Source organism: Callorhinus ursinus, unplaced genomic scaffold, assembly GCF_003265705.2.
Source record: "Callorhinus ursinus isolate GAN/ISIS: 27379988/994484 unplaced genomic scaffold, GSC_fseal_2.0 scaffold14, whole genome shotgun sequence".
In the NCBI taxonomy this organism is placed as follows: Eukaryota; Metazoa; Chordata; class Mammalia; order Carnivora; family Otariidae; genus Callorhinus; species Callorhinus ursinus.
In genome coordinates, this window is record NW_027397076.1 from 7934117 (window position 1) to 7948895 (window position 14779).

Sequence of the window (14779 nt, forward strand, 5' to 3'; positions counted from 1 at the left end):
GGAAGGAAGGAAGGAAGGAAGGAAGGAAGGAAGGAAGGAAATCTGTAAAAAAAGTATTTAACATTCCTTGATCCATAAGGTGGTTGGGGAAGTAGCCTTGAAACATAATGTTAGTATCAAATATCATTATGAAAATAATATAAATACTGTGAGCAAATGACTAGTTAAGGATTAGGTACCAGATTCAGAGACCCCTGTTTTTTTTCTTAAAAAGCCAAAAAAGAGAATAGGGAAGAAATAGAATAATGGGTTGAAATTGGGTTTAAGAAAGGAGAAAGAGGAATAAAATGAGATCATTCACAAGTGAGTCAATAAAAACAATATTTAATTCATTCTGTTTTATTTTTAAGGTATAGTTTTAGCAAGTAGTTTTTGTGAGATGTAAAAAATTGCATGGAGACAGGAAAACTGTTTCCCATTTGTGTAACATCTGTTATTTTTGTCTAATTAGCCGTCTCTAGTCCAAATCTCGTCTGCCTTCTCACTAAAACAAAAGTGAAATATGATACGATAATTGATAAAATAAGGAATTCAGTTCAATATATTTCATCTAAGAGGCTCAGAGGCTAGGTGCTTGCTTCCATGAGTTTTATCTCATACCAGTGCCTCTCTAAATGGGATCTAGAAATGACTGACTAGCAGTAAACCAAGGATTACTGGAATTATTCCTTCACTTTTTATACCAAGGTAGGTAGGGTGGAGAGAGTCAATTCAAGGATTGTTAGCAAAGAGGAGCAAATACTCCCATCTCCATACTCTTCATCACCAGGTTAAAAAAATAAAACAATAACCAGCAAACACACCTATGAAAGCAGCTCCATTAAGCTGCCCTGAGGCAGGGGTAGCCCCTCACCTTTGTGGTGCTTAATAATTTTCACTGCCTGGGAAGTGAGTGCTATTTACTGAAGACTAGATCAAATACAACAATAATCCTCTCTTGTTTATTGATTGCTTATGCATTATCAAAGCCACCTGATTCAAACCCCCCTTCTGTTTCTCTCTCAACTTGCCCTTAACTGTTTTGAGTGTATCACTATTCCCTAGCTCTTCCTTGAACCCTAGAGAAAAGTTTGTTGACCAAAACCCATGAAGTTTAAAGGTAGTTTATTGCCTTTTTCTCCTTAATGGATGATAGTCTAGGGTTGACTGTAACTCATTATCTCCTTAATGGATGGTAGTCTGGAGTTAACTCTAACTCATTATTTACAATTCATATTTTAGCAGTTTGGATATTTATGTCAGTTGTAGACTATTTGCTTGCTGTGATGACAATAATATTTATTGTGTGCTTATTCTGTGCTAGGCGTTGTGCTAAGTGCTCTACATGTATTCAGTCATCACAGCCCAGCCCTTTGAGAGAGGTCTAATTTTCTATTTTTCAGAAATACAGAAATTAAGATGTAGAGAGATTTAAATTATTTGCTTAGTCCTTATTCAGTCAACATATATTTGTGTGCATAGTATTTATAGCTGCAATCACTATTCTTACTTGCCCACACTCACACAGAAAGTAACAGAGTTGGGGTTCCAGCTCTGATCTAGTAACTGGAAAAACCAGAAAGGTTTCACTCTTCTGTTAATATCGCACCTTCTGATCTGGGCAAGAGGCACGTTTACATCATTTTCAGTTGAGAGACTGCAATGAGCTATTTCAAAATTTATTTTTTAGATTTGTATTCTCTTTGGTATGCCATATCCATTTGATGTCTTTGATACGATAAATTCCAAAGATATAATATATGTATTCAAACATCAAGTGCCTTTTTTTTCTCTCTAAGATCAATGTGATTTTTCAAAATGGGTTGTTATTTGTTAATAGCACCTATTAGACCTGCAGTCCTTGTTTAGCTAAAGCCTTAAACAAGAGCCAAAATGACTATGTATCCCTCAGCAAAAAAGGAAACTCAGATGTTATTTTTTAAATTGGAAGTGAACTGGGGGAAAAGAAAAAACCTGGGGTTTTTTTGTTTTGTTTTGTTTTTTTGTTTTTCACATTATCCGCTTTGAACCAAACCCAAACTATAACAACTTCAGTCACAGCTAAACTCAACCTGGAAGTAAATTTGAAACAAATGGTTGGGGCTCTTTCTTCATCACTAATACTAGTTTTAGAGTTCTCTAATAAAAAGAAAAGTGAAGCACTTAACTTTTTAAAAAACTTTCTGGATACGAGGGTACTTTGTAACTCTTCTAATGACTAGAACCAGGATAGGAAGAAAGATTGGAAGACAGAAAGGAAAGTAGTTGAATCAGACCCAAGTTACAAAGTTCTTCCTTCACAAATCCCCAGTAAGCATTTCTATTCTGGCCCTAATCAGAAAAATCTTATGGTGGTCCATTGGGTCTGCAAATTTAAAACGGGATGGGGTGAGGAGTGTAATGCAAGTTCTATGCATATTACAGATAAAACTGAGCAGAAATTAAACCTTATAATGATTTTTAAAGTCAGAGGTATTCTATAAACGGGGCAATCACATGTGTTATTTTGACTCAGACTTGTGACATGCCTAGAGTAGGGAGTTTTTAATAATTTTTTAAATATTCCAAACTCTTTCTTTTTTCTAAATTTTTTAAGAAAAGGAAAAAATAATGAGAATACTCATATAACCCAAAAAATTTTATAGTGCTTATCTTCTGCATCGAATTTTTAAGCCCACCATTGGGCTTCACCTTCAACCAAATAATCTTGCTTAAAACTATATTTACTGCTACAACTTTTACAACTGCTTTTACAACTTTTACAACTGCTGGGCTTAAGTGTCAGATGAAGATTAATAAAAGCATTGATTGCTTCCCTTTCTGGCTTATAAGACATATTCAACCCAGTGTGATATACCAAGGGATCCATTATTTTAAAATGTTGTTTCTCTTTTAGAGAATTGGATATGCAAACTGGATATTTTACAAACCTGAAAAGCCACAGTGTTTTATTTTTGTTTCCATGTTCAACTATTAACTCCATATTTCTTCCTTTCATCTTCTTTTTCACTTTAATAAAATGCACTGCCTTAGAAATAGGTGGGTGATAAATCAAGAAATTTTCAGCTTATCTGGCAAACTTCAGGTACCTTGCAAATTCCCTTATTGTCCCAAACCAAGGTATTTCAGGTTTGCTTTAAATCCTTACAAAGATAAGAGGATGGTTAAGTAGATGGGAAAGACTGTTATCTTTCAATTTCCTCTTTCTGCTAGAACTTTCTGAGGTGGGGACTGTTACTATCATTGATCATGTTACTTGTATCCGTAGTCATCTACACTTTAAGCAGTGGTTCTCAACCAGGGAAGATTTGGCGATATCTAGAGGTGTTTTTAGTGGGGCAGATGTCAGAGATTCTACTAAATATCCTACGGTGCACAGGAAGCCCCTTACAACAAAGAATTATCCAGCCCAAAATGTCAACAAAGCCAAGGTTGAGTGGTTGGAGTTGTAGAGGGAAAACGCAGGAGGCATAAAAATCTTAGAAATGAATTTCAACAGCCCAAAAATGAAGCCAGGTATACTTTTGTCAAGTAACAATGGCTTTCTAAAGAATATGTATTTATGTATGTTATAGCAGTAATTACATGGGAATAGACCCAAAAAATATTCATTATGCTGAATTATTTTTGAAAAGCAGAGGTTCTTGGGGCACCTGGGTGGCTTAGTCAGTAAAGTGTCTACCTTCAGCTTGGGTTGTGATCTCCAGGTCCTGGGATCGAGCCCCACATCAGGTTCCTTGCTCAGCACAGAGTCTGAGTTTCTCTCCTTCTGCCCCTCGCTGGATGCTCTCTCTCTCTCTTTCTCAAATAAATTAAAAAAATAAATCTTAAAAAAGAAGAAAAGAGAGGTTTTTAATTTTGCCATGGATCCTTTGGCTGTCCAATGAAATGAAATTAATATTTTTAAATGCATAAAATAAAATGTGTAGGATTGCAAAAGATACCAATTACGTACTTTAAAGACCTCAAAATTGTGATATAGTAATATGTCCTATATTAAAATGTTAAATTAGGGGCACCTGGGGGGCTCAGTTAAGCAGCTGCCTTCGGCTCAGGTCATGATCCCAGGGTCCTGGGATCGAGCTCCACATCTGGCTCCCTGCTCAGCGGGAAGCCTGCTTCTCCCTCTCCCACTCCCCCTGCTTGTGTTCCCTCTCTCGCTGAGCCTCTCTCTGTCAAATAAATAAAATATTTTTTAAAAAGTGTTAAATTATATAATCCAGATAATATATTTAACATGTTTAATATTTTAGACTCAAAATCCAGCCTTAGAGAAGATGGATAACACCTTTTTGGATAATAAAATAATATGATTTATCCACAACAAAAATCTTCCCTAGCCAGGAGGAAAAGCCTTTTGTTGATCTGATTTCGAGAAAATCAATTATATCCTGGTTGTAAGCTTGGGGTACTTGAGCTTGGATAGGGGAAAAAAACCTCTATTTTTATTTTTATTTACCTCTAACTTCAATTTCACATTTTCTTTAAATTTAGTCAGCAAAGGGGCACCTGGGTGGCTCAGTCAGTTAAGTGTCTGACTCTTGTTTTTTGCTCAGGTCGTGATCTCAGGGTGGTGGGATGGAGCCCCGTGTCCGACTCCACGCTCATTGTGGAGTCTGCTTGAGATTCTCTCTCTCCCTCTCCCTCTGTCCCTACCCTCACTCACATGCAATAAATAAATAAATAAATAAATAAATAAATAAATAAAATCTTTAAAAAATTTAGTCAACAAAAATCACTTATATTTCACTATTATATTTCCCTGTTTCCTTATATTTCACTATTATAGTTATTAGATTAGATATCAAAGATATTGAAATAAATTATTATAAATTAAAATATATTGACATTTAGATCAGTGTTAATGTCTTGCATGAATAAATCATTCATGTAATCTTAAAAAAAGCAGGTCATTTCATTTTGGTGAGATTTTGATAATCATAGATGAGAATGGGTAAAATGAATGCCAAAGCAAAAGGGTGATATACTAGAAAAATCTGTATCCAAAAAAATTGAGAATTACTGCTCTAGAAAGTCTAACCTTTTTTCCAAGCCTCTTTAGTCTTCCTTATCAACAAGTAGTTTTCCAAATAAACATTTTCATCATTATTTGCTTATTTGCCAAGTCTTGTATTAAAATCCTTAACCTATCCTGTGTGAATATTTGAGTACCCATTTAAGGACAATTTAGTTTTATGATCTAACCCTGAAAATTTTTTAAAAATAATTCCAGATAAACATGTATTTTAGAAAATTAGATCAGAATAATTTGATTCCTTTTTTTAGCACAGTAGCATCTTAGTCTTTGTGAGAAGTGGATTGATTACTTATTAGCTTTGAATAACAAAAATTCTATGCAATGCCTAGGAATTTTCCATCTTGGTGTCTTTTTAATTATGTTTTGAGATTTTTTTTGTTTGGTTTTGGGGGGTTTTTTTTAGTTAATAAACTTTATCTTTTTTGGAAAATTTTTAGGTTCACAACAAAACTGAGCAGAAAGGGTTGACTTCCCATATACTCCTTGCATCCCTGAGTTCACAGAGCACAACCTCCCCCATTACCAACATCCCCTACCAGTGTGGTACATTTGTTACAATCTACATTGACACATTGTCATCACCCAGAGTCTATGGCATCATGTTCTAACAATGTATAATTCTTTCAAACAATGTAAAATTCTTTCAAAAGTAGTATCTGGCGTTGGACTGTTTGAATTCAGATTATTTTACTTGTAAGAAACTGAGTTTTCCCTTCTTTAAAATTGGCATGATAACACTTCCTGCTTTATCCATTTGGTGTGAGATTTCAAATGATATGTTGCATATACCGTGTAGCATAATAAGGTAACTGCTCAGATGTTTACAATGATGATGATTATTGCTTAAAAGTACATTTATATAGGAGCGGCTGGGTGGCTCAGTCAGTTAAGCATCTGACTCTTGATTTTGGCTCAGGTCATGACCTCAGGGTCACATGTTGGGCTCCTTGCTGGGCGTGGAGCCTTCTTCAGGTTTTCTCTTCCTCTCCCTTTGCCACTCCCCCTTCATCCCCTTCCAGGGTGCATGCTGTCTAAATAAATAATAGTACATTTATATAAATATATCTAATCAAAAATTAATTTTTTAAAATATTTTATTCATGTATTTGACACACAGAGAGATAGCAAGAGCAGGAACACAAGCAGGGGGAGTGGGAGAGGGAGAAGCAGGCTTCCCGCTGAGCAGGGAGCCGGATGTGGGGCTCGATCCTTGGACCCTGGGATCATGATCTGAGCCGAAGGCAGACGCTTAACGACTGAGCCACCCAGGCGCCCCAACAAATATTAATTTTTAATTCATCTTTTTCTGTGTTTATTTTAATCAAACCAATATAAGTATTTTTACATAAGCTAGAAATTATCTCACTTTACAAATTAATTTGTTGTAGGATTTCTGCAGTTACTAAGCTTCTCTGATGAATTAAAAGACTGATGAAATTTGCAAAAATTTAATTTCCATGATTTCCAGGAAAACACTTAAATTTGGAGAGGAATTCATTCATATGATGTTTTATAAACCTGTATTTATGTTTACATTAAAGCCTTATGTGAACAAATGCTAGAAATCAAAGTTAAACTTAGCTTTGAGTGCCATTTAAGACTAGATTCTAGGGATTCTGAGTGGCACAGTCAGTTGAGCCTCTGACTTTCGGTTTTGGTCCAGGTTGTGATCTCAGGGTTGTGGGATCTGGTTCCAAGGTGGGCTCTGCAGTGAGCATGGAGTCTGCCTGAGATTCTCTCTCCCTCCTTCCCTGCCCCTCCCACTTGTACTCTCTCTTTCTCTCTTTCTCTCTCAAAAATAAATAATTTTTTAAACTAGATTTTGATGTTTCATTTCTAAATTATAGCTTTATAGATACCAGGTTGCTCATCTTTAAAGTGTCTGTGAAGAAGCTCTAACTCCACTGTGGCTGCTTTCATTTTCTTCCCTTCTAAATGTGGGCAAAATGACCATTTCTTGGGGTGTTAAAATTCTGCTTAGGAGTTAGTCAAGATCTTGGTAATATCCCAGAAAGCAGTCAGAATGCTGCACATCTGCCAATTAGTAAATGGGCCAACTGCTCTTGGACTGTATCACTGAGTATAATCATGTTTAGGATTAAGGAGTTTTAAGTAAATGCTCTTATGGATCATATTTTATGATGTTACTTTTATTTCTGTGGCTGTAAATAGTGCACACACATACTGGTAAGTTAATTGTACAGAATAACTAGAGCATAGTAAGCTTTTGGTTCTGTTTTATCTCGGATTTTGATGGTAGGTTGATTCCTTTTGCCTTTTTGTACTCTGATTTTTTTCTCTTTATTTCTTTCCAACCTGAACTGACTCATTTTCTAATTTCATCATCTTTTAACTTTCAAACTTAAAAAATTTAAATTTGGGGCTTATTGTATATACTAATTGTATATACTTGTTTAAGTAACTTAAAAAGACAGATCTTGTTCCAGGCTATGTTGAGCTAATTTTTATTCTTGTTTTATATGAAGAATTCTTTCATTCATCAACAAATAATTATTAGACTCCTGTTAAGTTTCAGGTACTGTTCTGGGTATGGGGAATATGGCAGTGAACAAAAATCTCTGTTCTGGAAGAATTTACATTCCAGTCCCAATGACTGATTATGGCTCTCATAATGACTTTGATAAGGCTGATAAGGTAATTTTTACTTACCTGTGAATACAGTTTTGTAAAGTAGCCATGAAACATGCTAATGAAGATAAGAGAATCCTTGAGCTCCCATTCCTACTCACGTAAATAAGAGAATAGTGTATTAGAAAATGACTAATATTTAAACCATAGTTTTTTTTTTATTTTCAAATCTGCCCTTTGTTATCCTGTTAACAGTTCATTTCAATCAGACTTTATTCTTATGTTCTAATCTTTCTTTTCCAGAAACTGGCAGACCTTTCTCTTCGTATCCAGCAAATTGAAACAACTCTCAATATTTTAGATGCAAAGGTTTGTATTTCTGAATAATTTATAGTATAAACTTTGCTCCACATATATCACGTTCTTAGTCATACTTAACTTTAATTGCATTTGGGAATGAATTCAATTTAGCTCCTGCATCCATGAGGTGGTACACTGTTTTTTGTTTATTTTAAATTCATTATAATTGCAAAGAAAATGATACTCATTATGAACCCTTAACTGAGTTTGTTTAAATGTACACATGAATTGAGATTTCTTTCATTATTCTAGTCAAAAGCATGTGAGTAAAATGTTAAATTGGGGTGTTCTGTAGTTCACTTCATTTGATGGAAAATTCACAATTATAGTAATCATTTGATAACACAGTAAAAATTATATAAAACGTCAGATGGCTCCAGAGCAAAATTTGGAGAAAATGTCAGCTATTTTCTATTTGCAAATATATTGAATGCTAATGAAGAATACCAATTTTGATGTCAGAAATTACATATTATAACTAGCAAAAATAGAAAAGAGTTTTGATGTGAAAGCTTACGGTTTTGTGTTTTCCCTGATTATAAGATAATGGAGACACTAGTATATTTTTGTGACTTTGTCCTTTTATCAAAAAAATTAGTCTGAAAAAATACATATTTAATATTTATGGGGAAGTAAAATGGCTAAAGCTTTAGCAATGGATCAGAATGTCTAGTTTGTACTTTCTATATCTTGTGGACTTCAGCCACTGTATTTCTCTCAAATGTTTCTGTAGCTTGGAAAATTTAGGATACCTGGCCTTGACCATGTTGAACATATTCTGCTAGCAGCCATACCTACTTGAAACTATTTGGGCCATGGCCATTGTGCTAAGTACTGTTATCAGTCAGCAGTTCTCAATGAATATTGCTGCTTCAGTTCTTATTACCATTGTTTCTTTTTCTTTTTTTTCATTCTTCATTATGAGTATGTGCCTTATTTTAATATCTGGGGAATTCTTGAGTTAGAGTCCAGAGTCACAAGTTAAGATACTGTATGGACAAGTTAGCCTTAATTATTTCCGTAGCCATAAAATTAATCCCTAAAGTTAGCCAGACATCTGACAGTTGTCTATCACTGATGTCAGAATGAAATCAGAAAAGTGGGTCTGCCTGGATCTTGCAAATCCAACCTGAAATACATAACCACTGGCAGCATGCCCATCTTTTATCTATGAAAAATAACACATTTTAGTAATATTCAGTGGTAAATGACTAAAGAAAGAAAAAAATAATGAGCTATGTCAGACATTAAAATGTGATGACAAGAGTTTTGTCAGTTCCCAGCTAATTCAAACTTAAAATGTGCTGCAAAGGACTTTTTTTTCTACAAAATATGTTTAATAAAAAATTTTTACAACAACTTTGTGAGGTAAGTTTTCTTATCCCCACTTTATAGGGGAGAAAGTTGATATCTAGAGAGATTTACAGAAGGTCACATAGCTTGTGACTTAAACCTAGGCAATCTGACCCCAAAGCCCATGCTTTTATTCCTTACACTAGGATTCCTTATATTTTTTTAAATAATTCCTGGGAGGCTAAAATTAACAAGTCAGGAAATGACAGATGTTGGCGAGGATGTGGAGAAAAGGGAATCCTCCTACACTGTTGGTGGGAACGCAAGCTGGTGCAGCCACTCTGGAAAACAGTATGGAGGTTCCTCAAAAAGTTGAAAATAGAGCTACCCTACGACCCAGCAATTGCACTACTGGGTATTTACCCCAAAGATACAAATGTAGTGATCCGAAGGGGTATGTGCACCCCGATGTTTATAGCAGCAATGTCCACAATAGCCAAACTATGGAAAGAGCTAAGATGTCCATCAATAGACGAATGGATAAAGAAGATGTGGTATATACACACATACACACACACACACACACACACACACACACACACACTGGAATATTATGCAGCCATCAAAAAAAACCCGAAATCTTACCATTTGCAACAACGTGGATGGAACTAGAGGGTATTATGCTAAGCAAAATAAGTCAGTCAGAATCAGAAAAAGACGTATCATATGACCTCACTGATATGAGGAATTCTTAATCTCAGGAAACAAACTGAGGGTTGCTGGAGTGGTGGGAGGTGGGAGGCATGGGGTGGCTGGGTGATAGACATGGGAGGGTATGTGCTATGAATTGTGTAAGACTGTTGAATCACAGACCTGTACCTCTGAAACAAATAATACATTATATGTTTAAAAAAAAAAAGAAGAAGAAGAAGAAGAAGACAGTAGGAAGGGAAAAATGAAGGGGGGGAAATCGGAGGGGGAGATGAACCATGAGAGACTATGGACTGAGAAACAAATAGGGTTCTGGGGGTGGGAGGGAAATGGGTTAGCTGGTGATAGGTATTAAAGGGGGCACGGCACGTATTGAATGGAGCACTGGGTGTTATATGCAAACAATGAATCATGGAACACTACATCAAAAACTAATGATGTAATGTATGGTGATTAACATAATATAATAAAATAAAATTTAAAAAATAATTCATGAGAAAAGAATGGTTATGAGTGATGTTAGATTTATGAGAAATTATTCAAAAATATTTTATCTGTGAATGCCTTTCACTTTTAAATAGTTTATGGCATGGAAAATTTCAGACACCTAAGATGAGATTTTATAAACCCTATTCCTGTAGGCTTAAAAACGTAAGATAGCTATCTAAAACTTACACTTAGAAACTTACAGCAGTTAAGCAGCTAATATTATCTTCATATGCCAACATTAATTTTCTTTTCTCAGTTGTCATCTATCCCAGGCCTAGATGATGTCACATTTGAAGTATCTCCTGTAAGTGTCACTGGCATCACAAAAGAATCACATTCTGAAACCACTTCAGAGAAATCACAGGTAAGTATTTAAATTCCAGGAAGCATAAGCACATCTTCTTGGTTAAACCAGACAAACCTAGCAGCAGGTTTGAAAGAAGTTAAATAAGGATGTAAAACTTTGAATAGTAACATTTTAAAACCTTGAGATAGAAAAGGAAGCTTGAAAAAGTTAACTGTTTTATGGTTATTTTGAAGAACTCCCTGACGTTAATATTTTCTTTGCCTGTAAAAGAGAAACTATACACAGGACTAAGAGAAATCTTGAACATAATAATGTTCTTCAAGTTCGCTATGGACATTTTTCCTACATTATTATAAGAAGGATACTTTTAAAATGTTTTATTATAAAAACCTTCAAACACACACAAAAATAGAATAGTACAATGAGGAACTAAATGCCCATTACCCAGATTCTCCAGTAAAGATTTTGTTACATTTGCTTCATCTTTCTATTTTATCACTTGCTAAAGTGAATCCCAGGCATCATATCATTTCACCGCTATGTAATTCCTTGAGCATTTCTAAAAAGTTCTGGCATTTTCTTGTATAACCGCAATGCCTTTATCATACACAATATAATTAACAGTAATTCCCAAATATCATCTAACCCCTTGTTACTCAAAGATTGCCCCAGGCACCAGCAACATGGGCATCACCTGGGAGGCCTTGTCAGAAACACAGAACCTCAGGCTCCATCCCACACCTACTGAATCAAATCTATATTATAACAAGATCCCTAGGTGACTTGTAGGCTCTTAAAATTTGAGAGATACTGATCTAGAAATATCAAGTATCTAAAAAGTATGGTTTTGGAGTTGATTTGTTCAAATCAGCATCCTAATAAGGGCCACAATTTACATTTGGTTCTTATGTCTTACTGTTCATTTATGCCCTATATACATTTAAATTTGATACTACGTTTTATGTCAAGAAATAAAAATTCTCATTGTTGCAGAATAGACCATCTCTAGTGTATCTCAGTGAGGCATTAAAATTCAAAATAAAATAATCACTAAAATAGTGGGTCTGTCTAGTAATACTGAACAAATTGACTTCTTAGCTATATGAGATTCTGCATTTGTACCCGGAAATACTTTTCACAGGATATTTTTTAGGTTATGATTATGCTGGCTGTGACGATAATGACAAACATGCAGAGGGCGCTTACAGTGTACCTCCGAGGCATGCTTCTAAGTGCTTTTCAGAAATTAACTCATTTAATTATCACAACAGCCCTATGAAGTAAATACTGTATTATCACTGCTACTTCACAGATGCGTGAAATGATACACACAAAGGTTAAGTTACTTGCCCAAGGTCAAAAGAACAAGTGTAAGCGCTGGAATTTTAACCCAGGCAATCCAGTGCCACGAGTCCTAGCTCTTACCTGCTATACTACACTGTCTCCAGCACCTGTGTTGAATTCATTAAATATATTGAACACACATGGTACGAGGCCATGGGAGGAGCCATAAATTTAGGTATAATATGTTTTGGGGGAATGAAATAGATGACCATTTACTTAACAATTAGATATTAGAAAATTTAACATCCATTTAATTACCAAATTGCATTATAATGGCCATTGGGATATATATATAATATACAAGAAAAAAATCAGATGTTTTAGAGGAGTTTAACTTCATAAGGTCCTCTCAATTAAATATGGACCATACTTTTTCTAAAATAAGGTATATATAAAAAATACTAAGAAAATGTTTTCACTCTACCTAGTAGTTATTCTTCGGTGGATATTAACCATCATATGTTTAAGTGGTATCTGTCTAATTTTGAATATTAATTTTTTCAGGTGTTATGAATGCCATTTATAATATGTATCTTAAAACTTATGCAGTTGTGTTGGTCCTACCTATTTAAGGTCTCAAAAAATTGATTACAAGTAATCACAGCTAAGTTTTCTAAAATTCAGTATAATTTGGTATATTTTGGCAACTTTATTTAAGAACTATGTATTAATTCACTTGGAGAATTTATGAAGATCTGTTGGCTTCCTGGGTTTAAAAAATTGTGGTCAAGTTACATGTTGAGTAGCTTAATAAGATACCTGTTCAGCATGTTCTTAATATCCAAATCAACTTCTTATTTCTTCTCCATTGTTATTGTTATTTTTTATGTAAAATATTTTGAAATGGACTTAAGTACTGCTTAACACAGAATTTCCACCAGCATTACAGTCAACTCACTTATTTGATAAAAGATAATCATGTACTTTTTTAATCACTCATTCATTTCAATCTCTAATCTATATGAGTCAAAGACTCAAGGTTTGCGTACTGATTTTTCTGCAACTTTAATTTCATGGTTCAGATCTTATCATTACTCACAATAGAACATCCAGTTGTGGAGATTGGGAATAAAATGAAGGACAGTTGAGAGATATGATAGAGGATTTAATGGGTCATTCAAATAGCAAAGGTGTAAGAGCTGACATAATTAAACCTTGCTGAGATCATGGTCATTAGGCAAAGTTAAGGCTGAGTTTTGAAATTCATTAGTCCTATGTGTAATTAATTCTCATTTGCTCCATTGTGCTATTGTATGAGTTTATTGTCCATAATTTTTTTTAAAACATACTTGGGTCTTGTTTGAATTTTTTTACATAATTAAATGTTTTGGACTTTTTGTATTTATATATTTTAAAGATGAATAATATATATAAAATATGTCTACTCACTTTCGTATACTTAGTGTTATATAACAGGAGAAACCTAAGGGATTTTGGATGTTTTATTTGGTTCAGAGTTTTCAACAGGTTAATTTATATTTGGATTATCTGAGGAAAAACCTTAATATATAATTCATATTCTAAAATCTATGAATATTTAAAGGTATTTCTTGATTTATCTACATTTCAGCATAGACATGTAGACATACAATTGATTTCATTCTGTTAAGACACTTCCTTGTAATGCTAATTTATAGATAAGGAGTGAGAATTCACAAAAGTAAACTTACTCTAAATGTTCAGTTTGATAGAAAAAGCAAGAACTGTATACAGACAGTTCTAACATTGCATTTTAGTGAGAAGAGGATTCCAATATGGACAATTTTCATTTAACACAGTACCACACAAAGTGAGAACTGCCTATATGATAAAAGCATTTTTATCTAAAAAGACCATTTCCCAGTATTCTTTATTGTAAGTAGATTAACATTAATAGTTCCATCAGTAGCTGAAATATACAAAACTAGATAATTTTGTCCTAAAAATGGGCTTCTCTTCCACAGATTCTCCATGTAGTGCTTTCTAAGATGATAGAATAGCCATATACACTTAGAGTAAAATTATTTAATAAATGAGGAATTCAGTTGTATAGATGGTAGATACCTAGAAAATCAGTTTACTATCTGCTAGAGTTAACAATTGACAAATGAAATAGTTTTATTAGCTTTATTAAAATTTTTATTAATATGTCCATCTATAATTCATGTGTTATATTGGCACTCTGGGGACAACTAAAGCAGAATTCTGTTTTTTATTGCCATGAATATATTTGCATTTTTAAAGGAACAATATAGGATGATACTAAGTGGAACTTCCTCTGAAATCATATTTAAGTATTTGTAAATATTTGGAAACATATATCCCATAATTAAATTATTGGTTTTTAAATTTAGAAATATGATTTTTTTCTGACATTGATTGCTTTAGAATTATAAAAAAGATACATCCCTTTTTAAGTAACATAATGGACCCCTTCTATGAATTGTCTAAAGATTTACACGCAATACTCTCTACAGCAGAACAGTTTACAAGACTCTGGACCACAGGAAAGTGAAGTAACACCAGAAAATATCTTAACTGTAGCCAAGGATCCAAGATATGCCAGATATCTCAAAATGGTTCAAGTGGTAAGCTGATTTGGTCTGTCTTCTCTGTCTAGCAGCCTCATTTGAAATTCTTAACCCTAGAGGTTTCATTGTTATTTTTTCCATCTGAGAAAACTGCTAAAC

The 14779-nt window shown here is 34.1% G+C and overlaps 1 protein-coding gene across 3 annotated transcripts in view; it reads left to right on the forward strand.

Annotated features, from left to right (window-relative positions):
- The window catches only part of WASHC3 (WASH complex subunit 3), a 50938-nt gene that overhangs the window by 1462 nt on the left and 34697 nt on the right, over positions 1 to 14779 (forward strand). For 2 of the 3 annotated variants that reach the window (XM_073900409.1, XM_025881394.2), the window contains exons 3-5: positions 7910 to 7975; positions 10716 to 10823; positions 14567 to 14677. In XM_073900409.1, the coding sequence (XP_073756510.1) occupies positions 7910 to 7975; positions 10716 to 10823; positions 14567 to 14677 (285 nt within the window). The remainder of the gene's footprint in view (positions 1 to 7909; positions 7976 to 10715; positions 10824 to 14566; positions 14678 to 14779) is intronic. The other variant, XM_025881395.2, reaches the window with a different exon arrangement.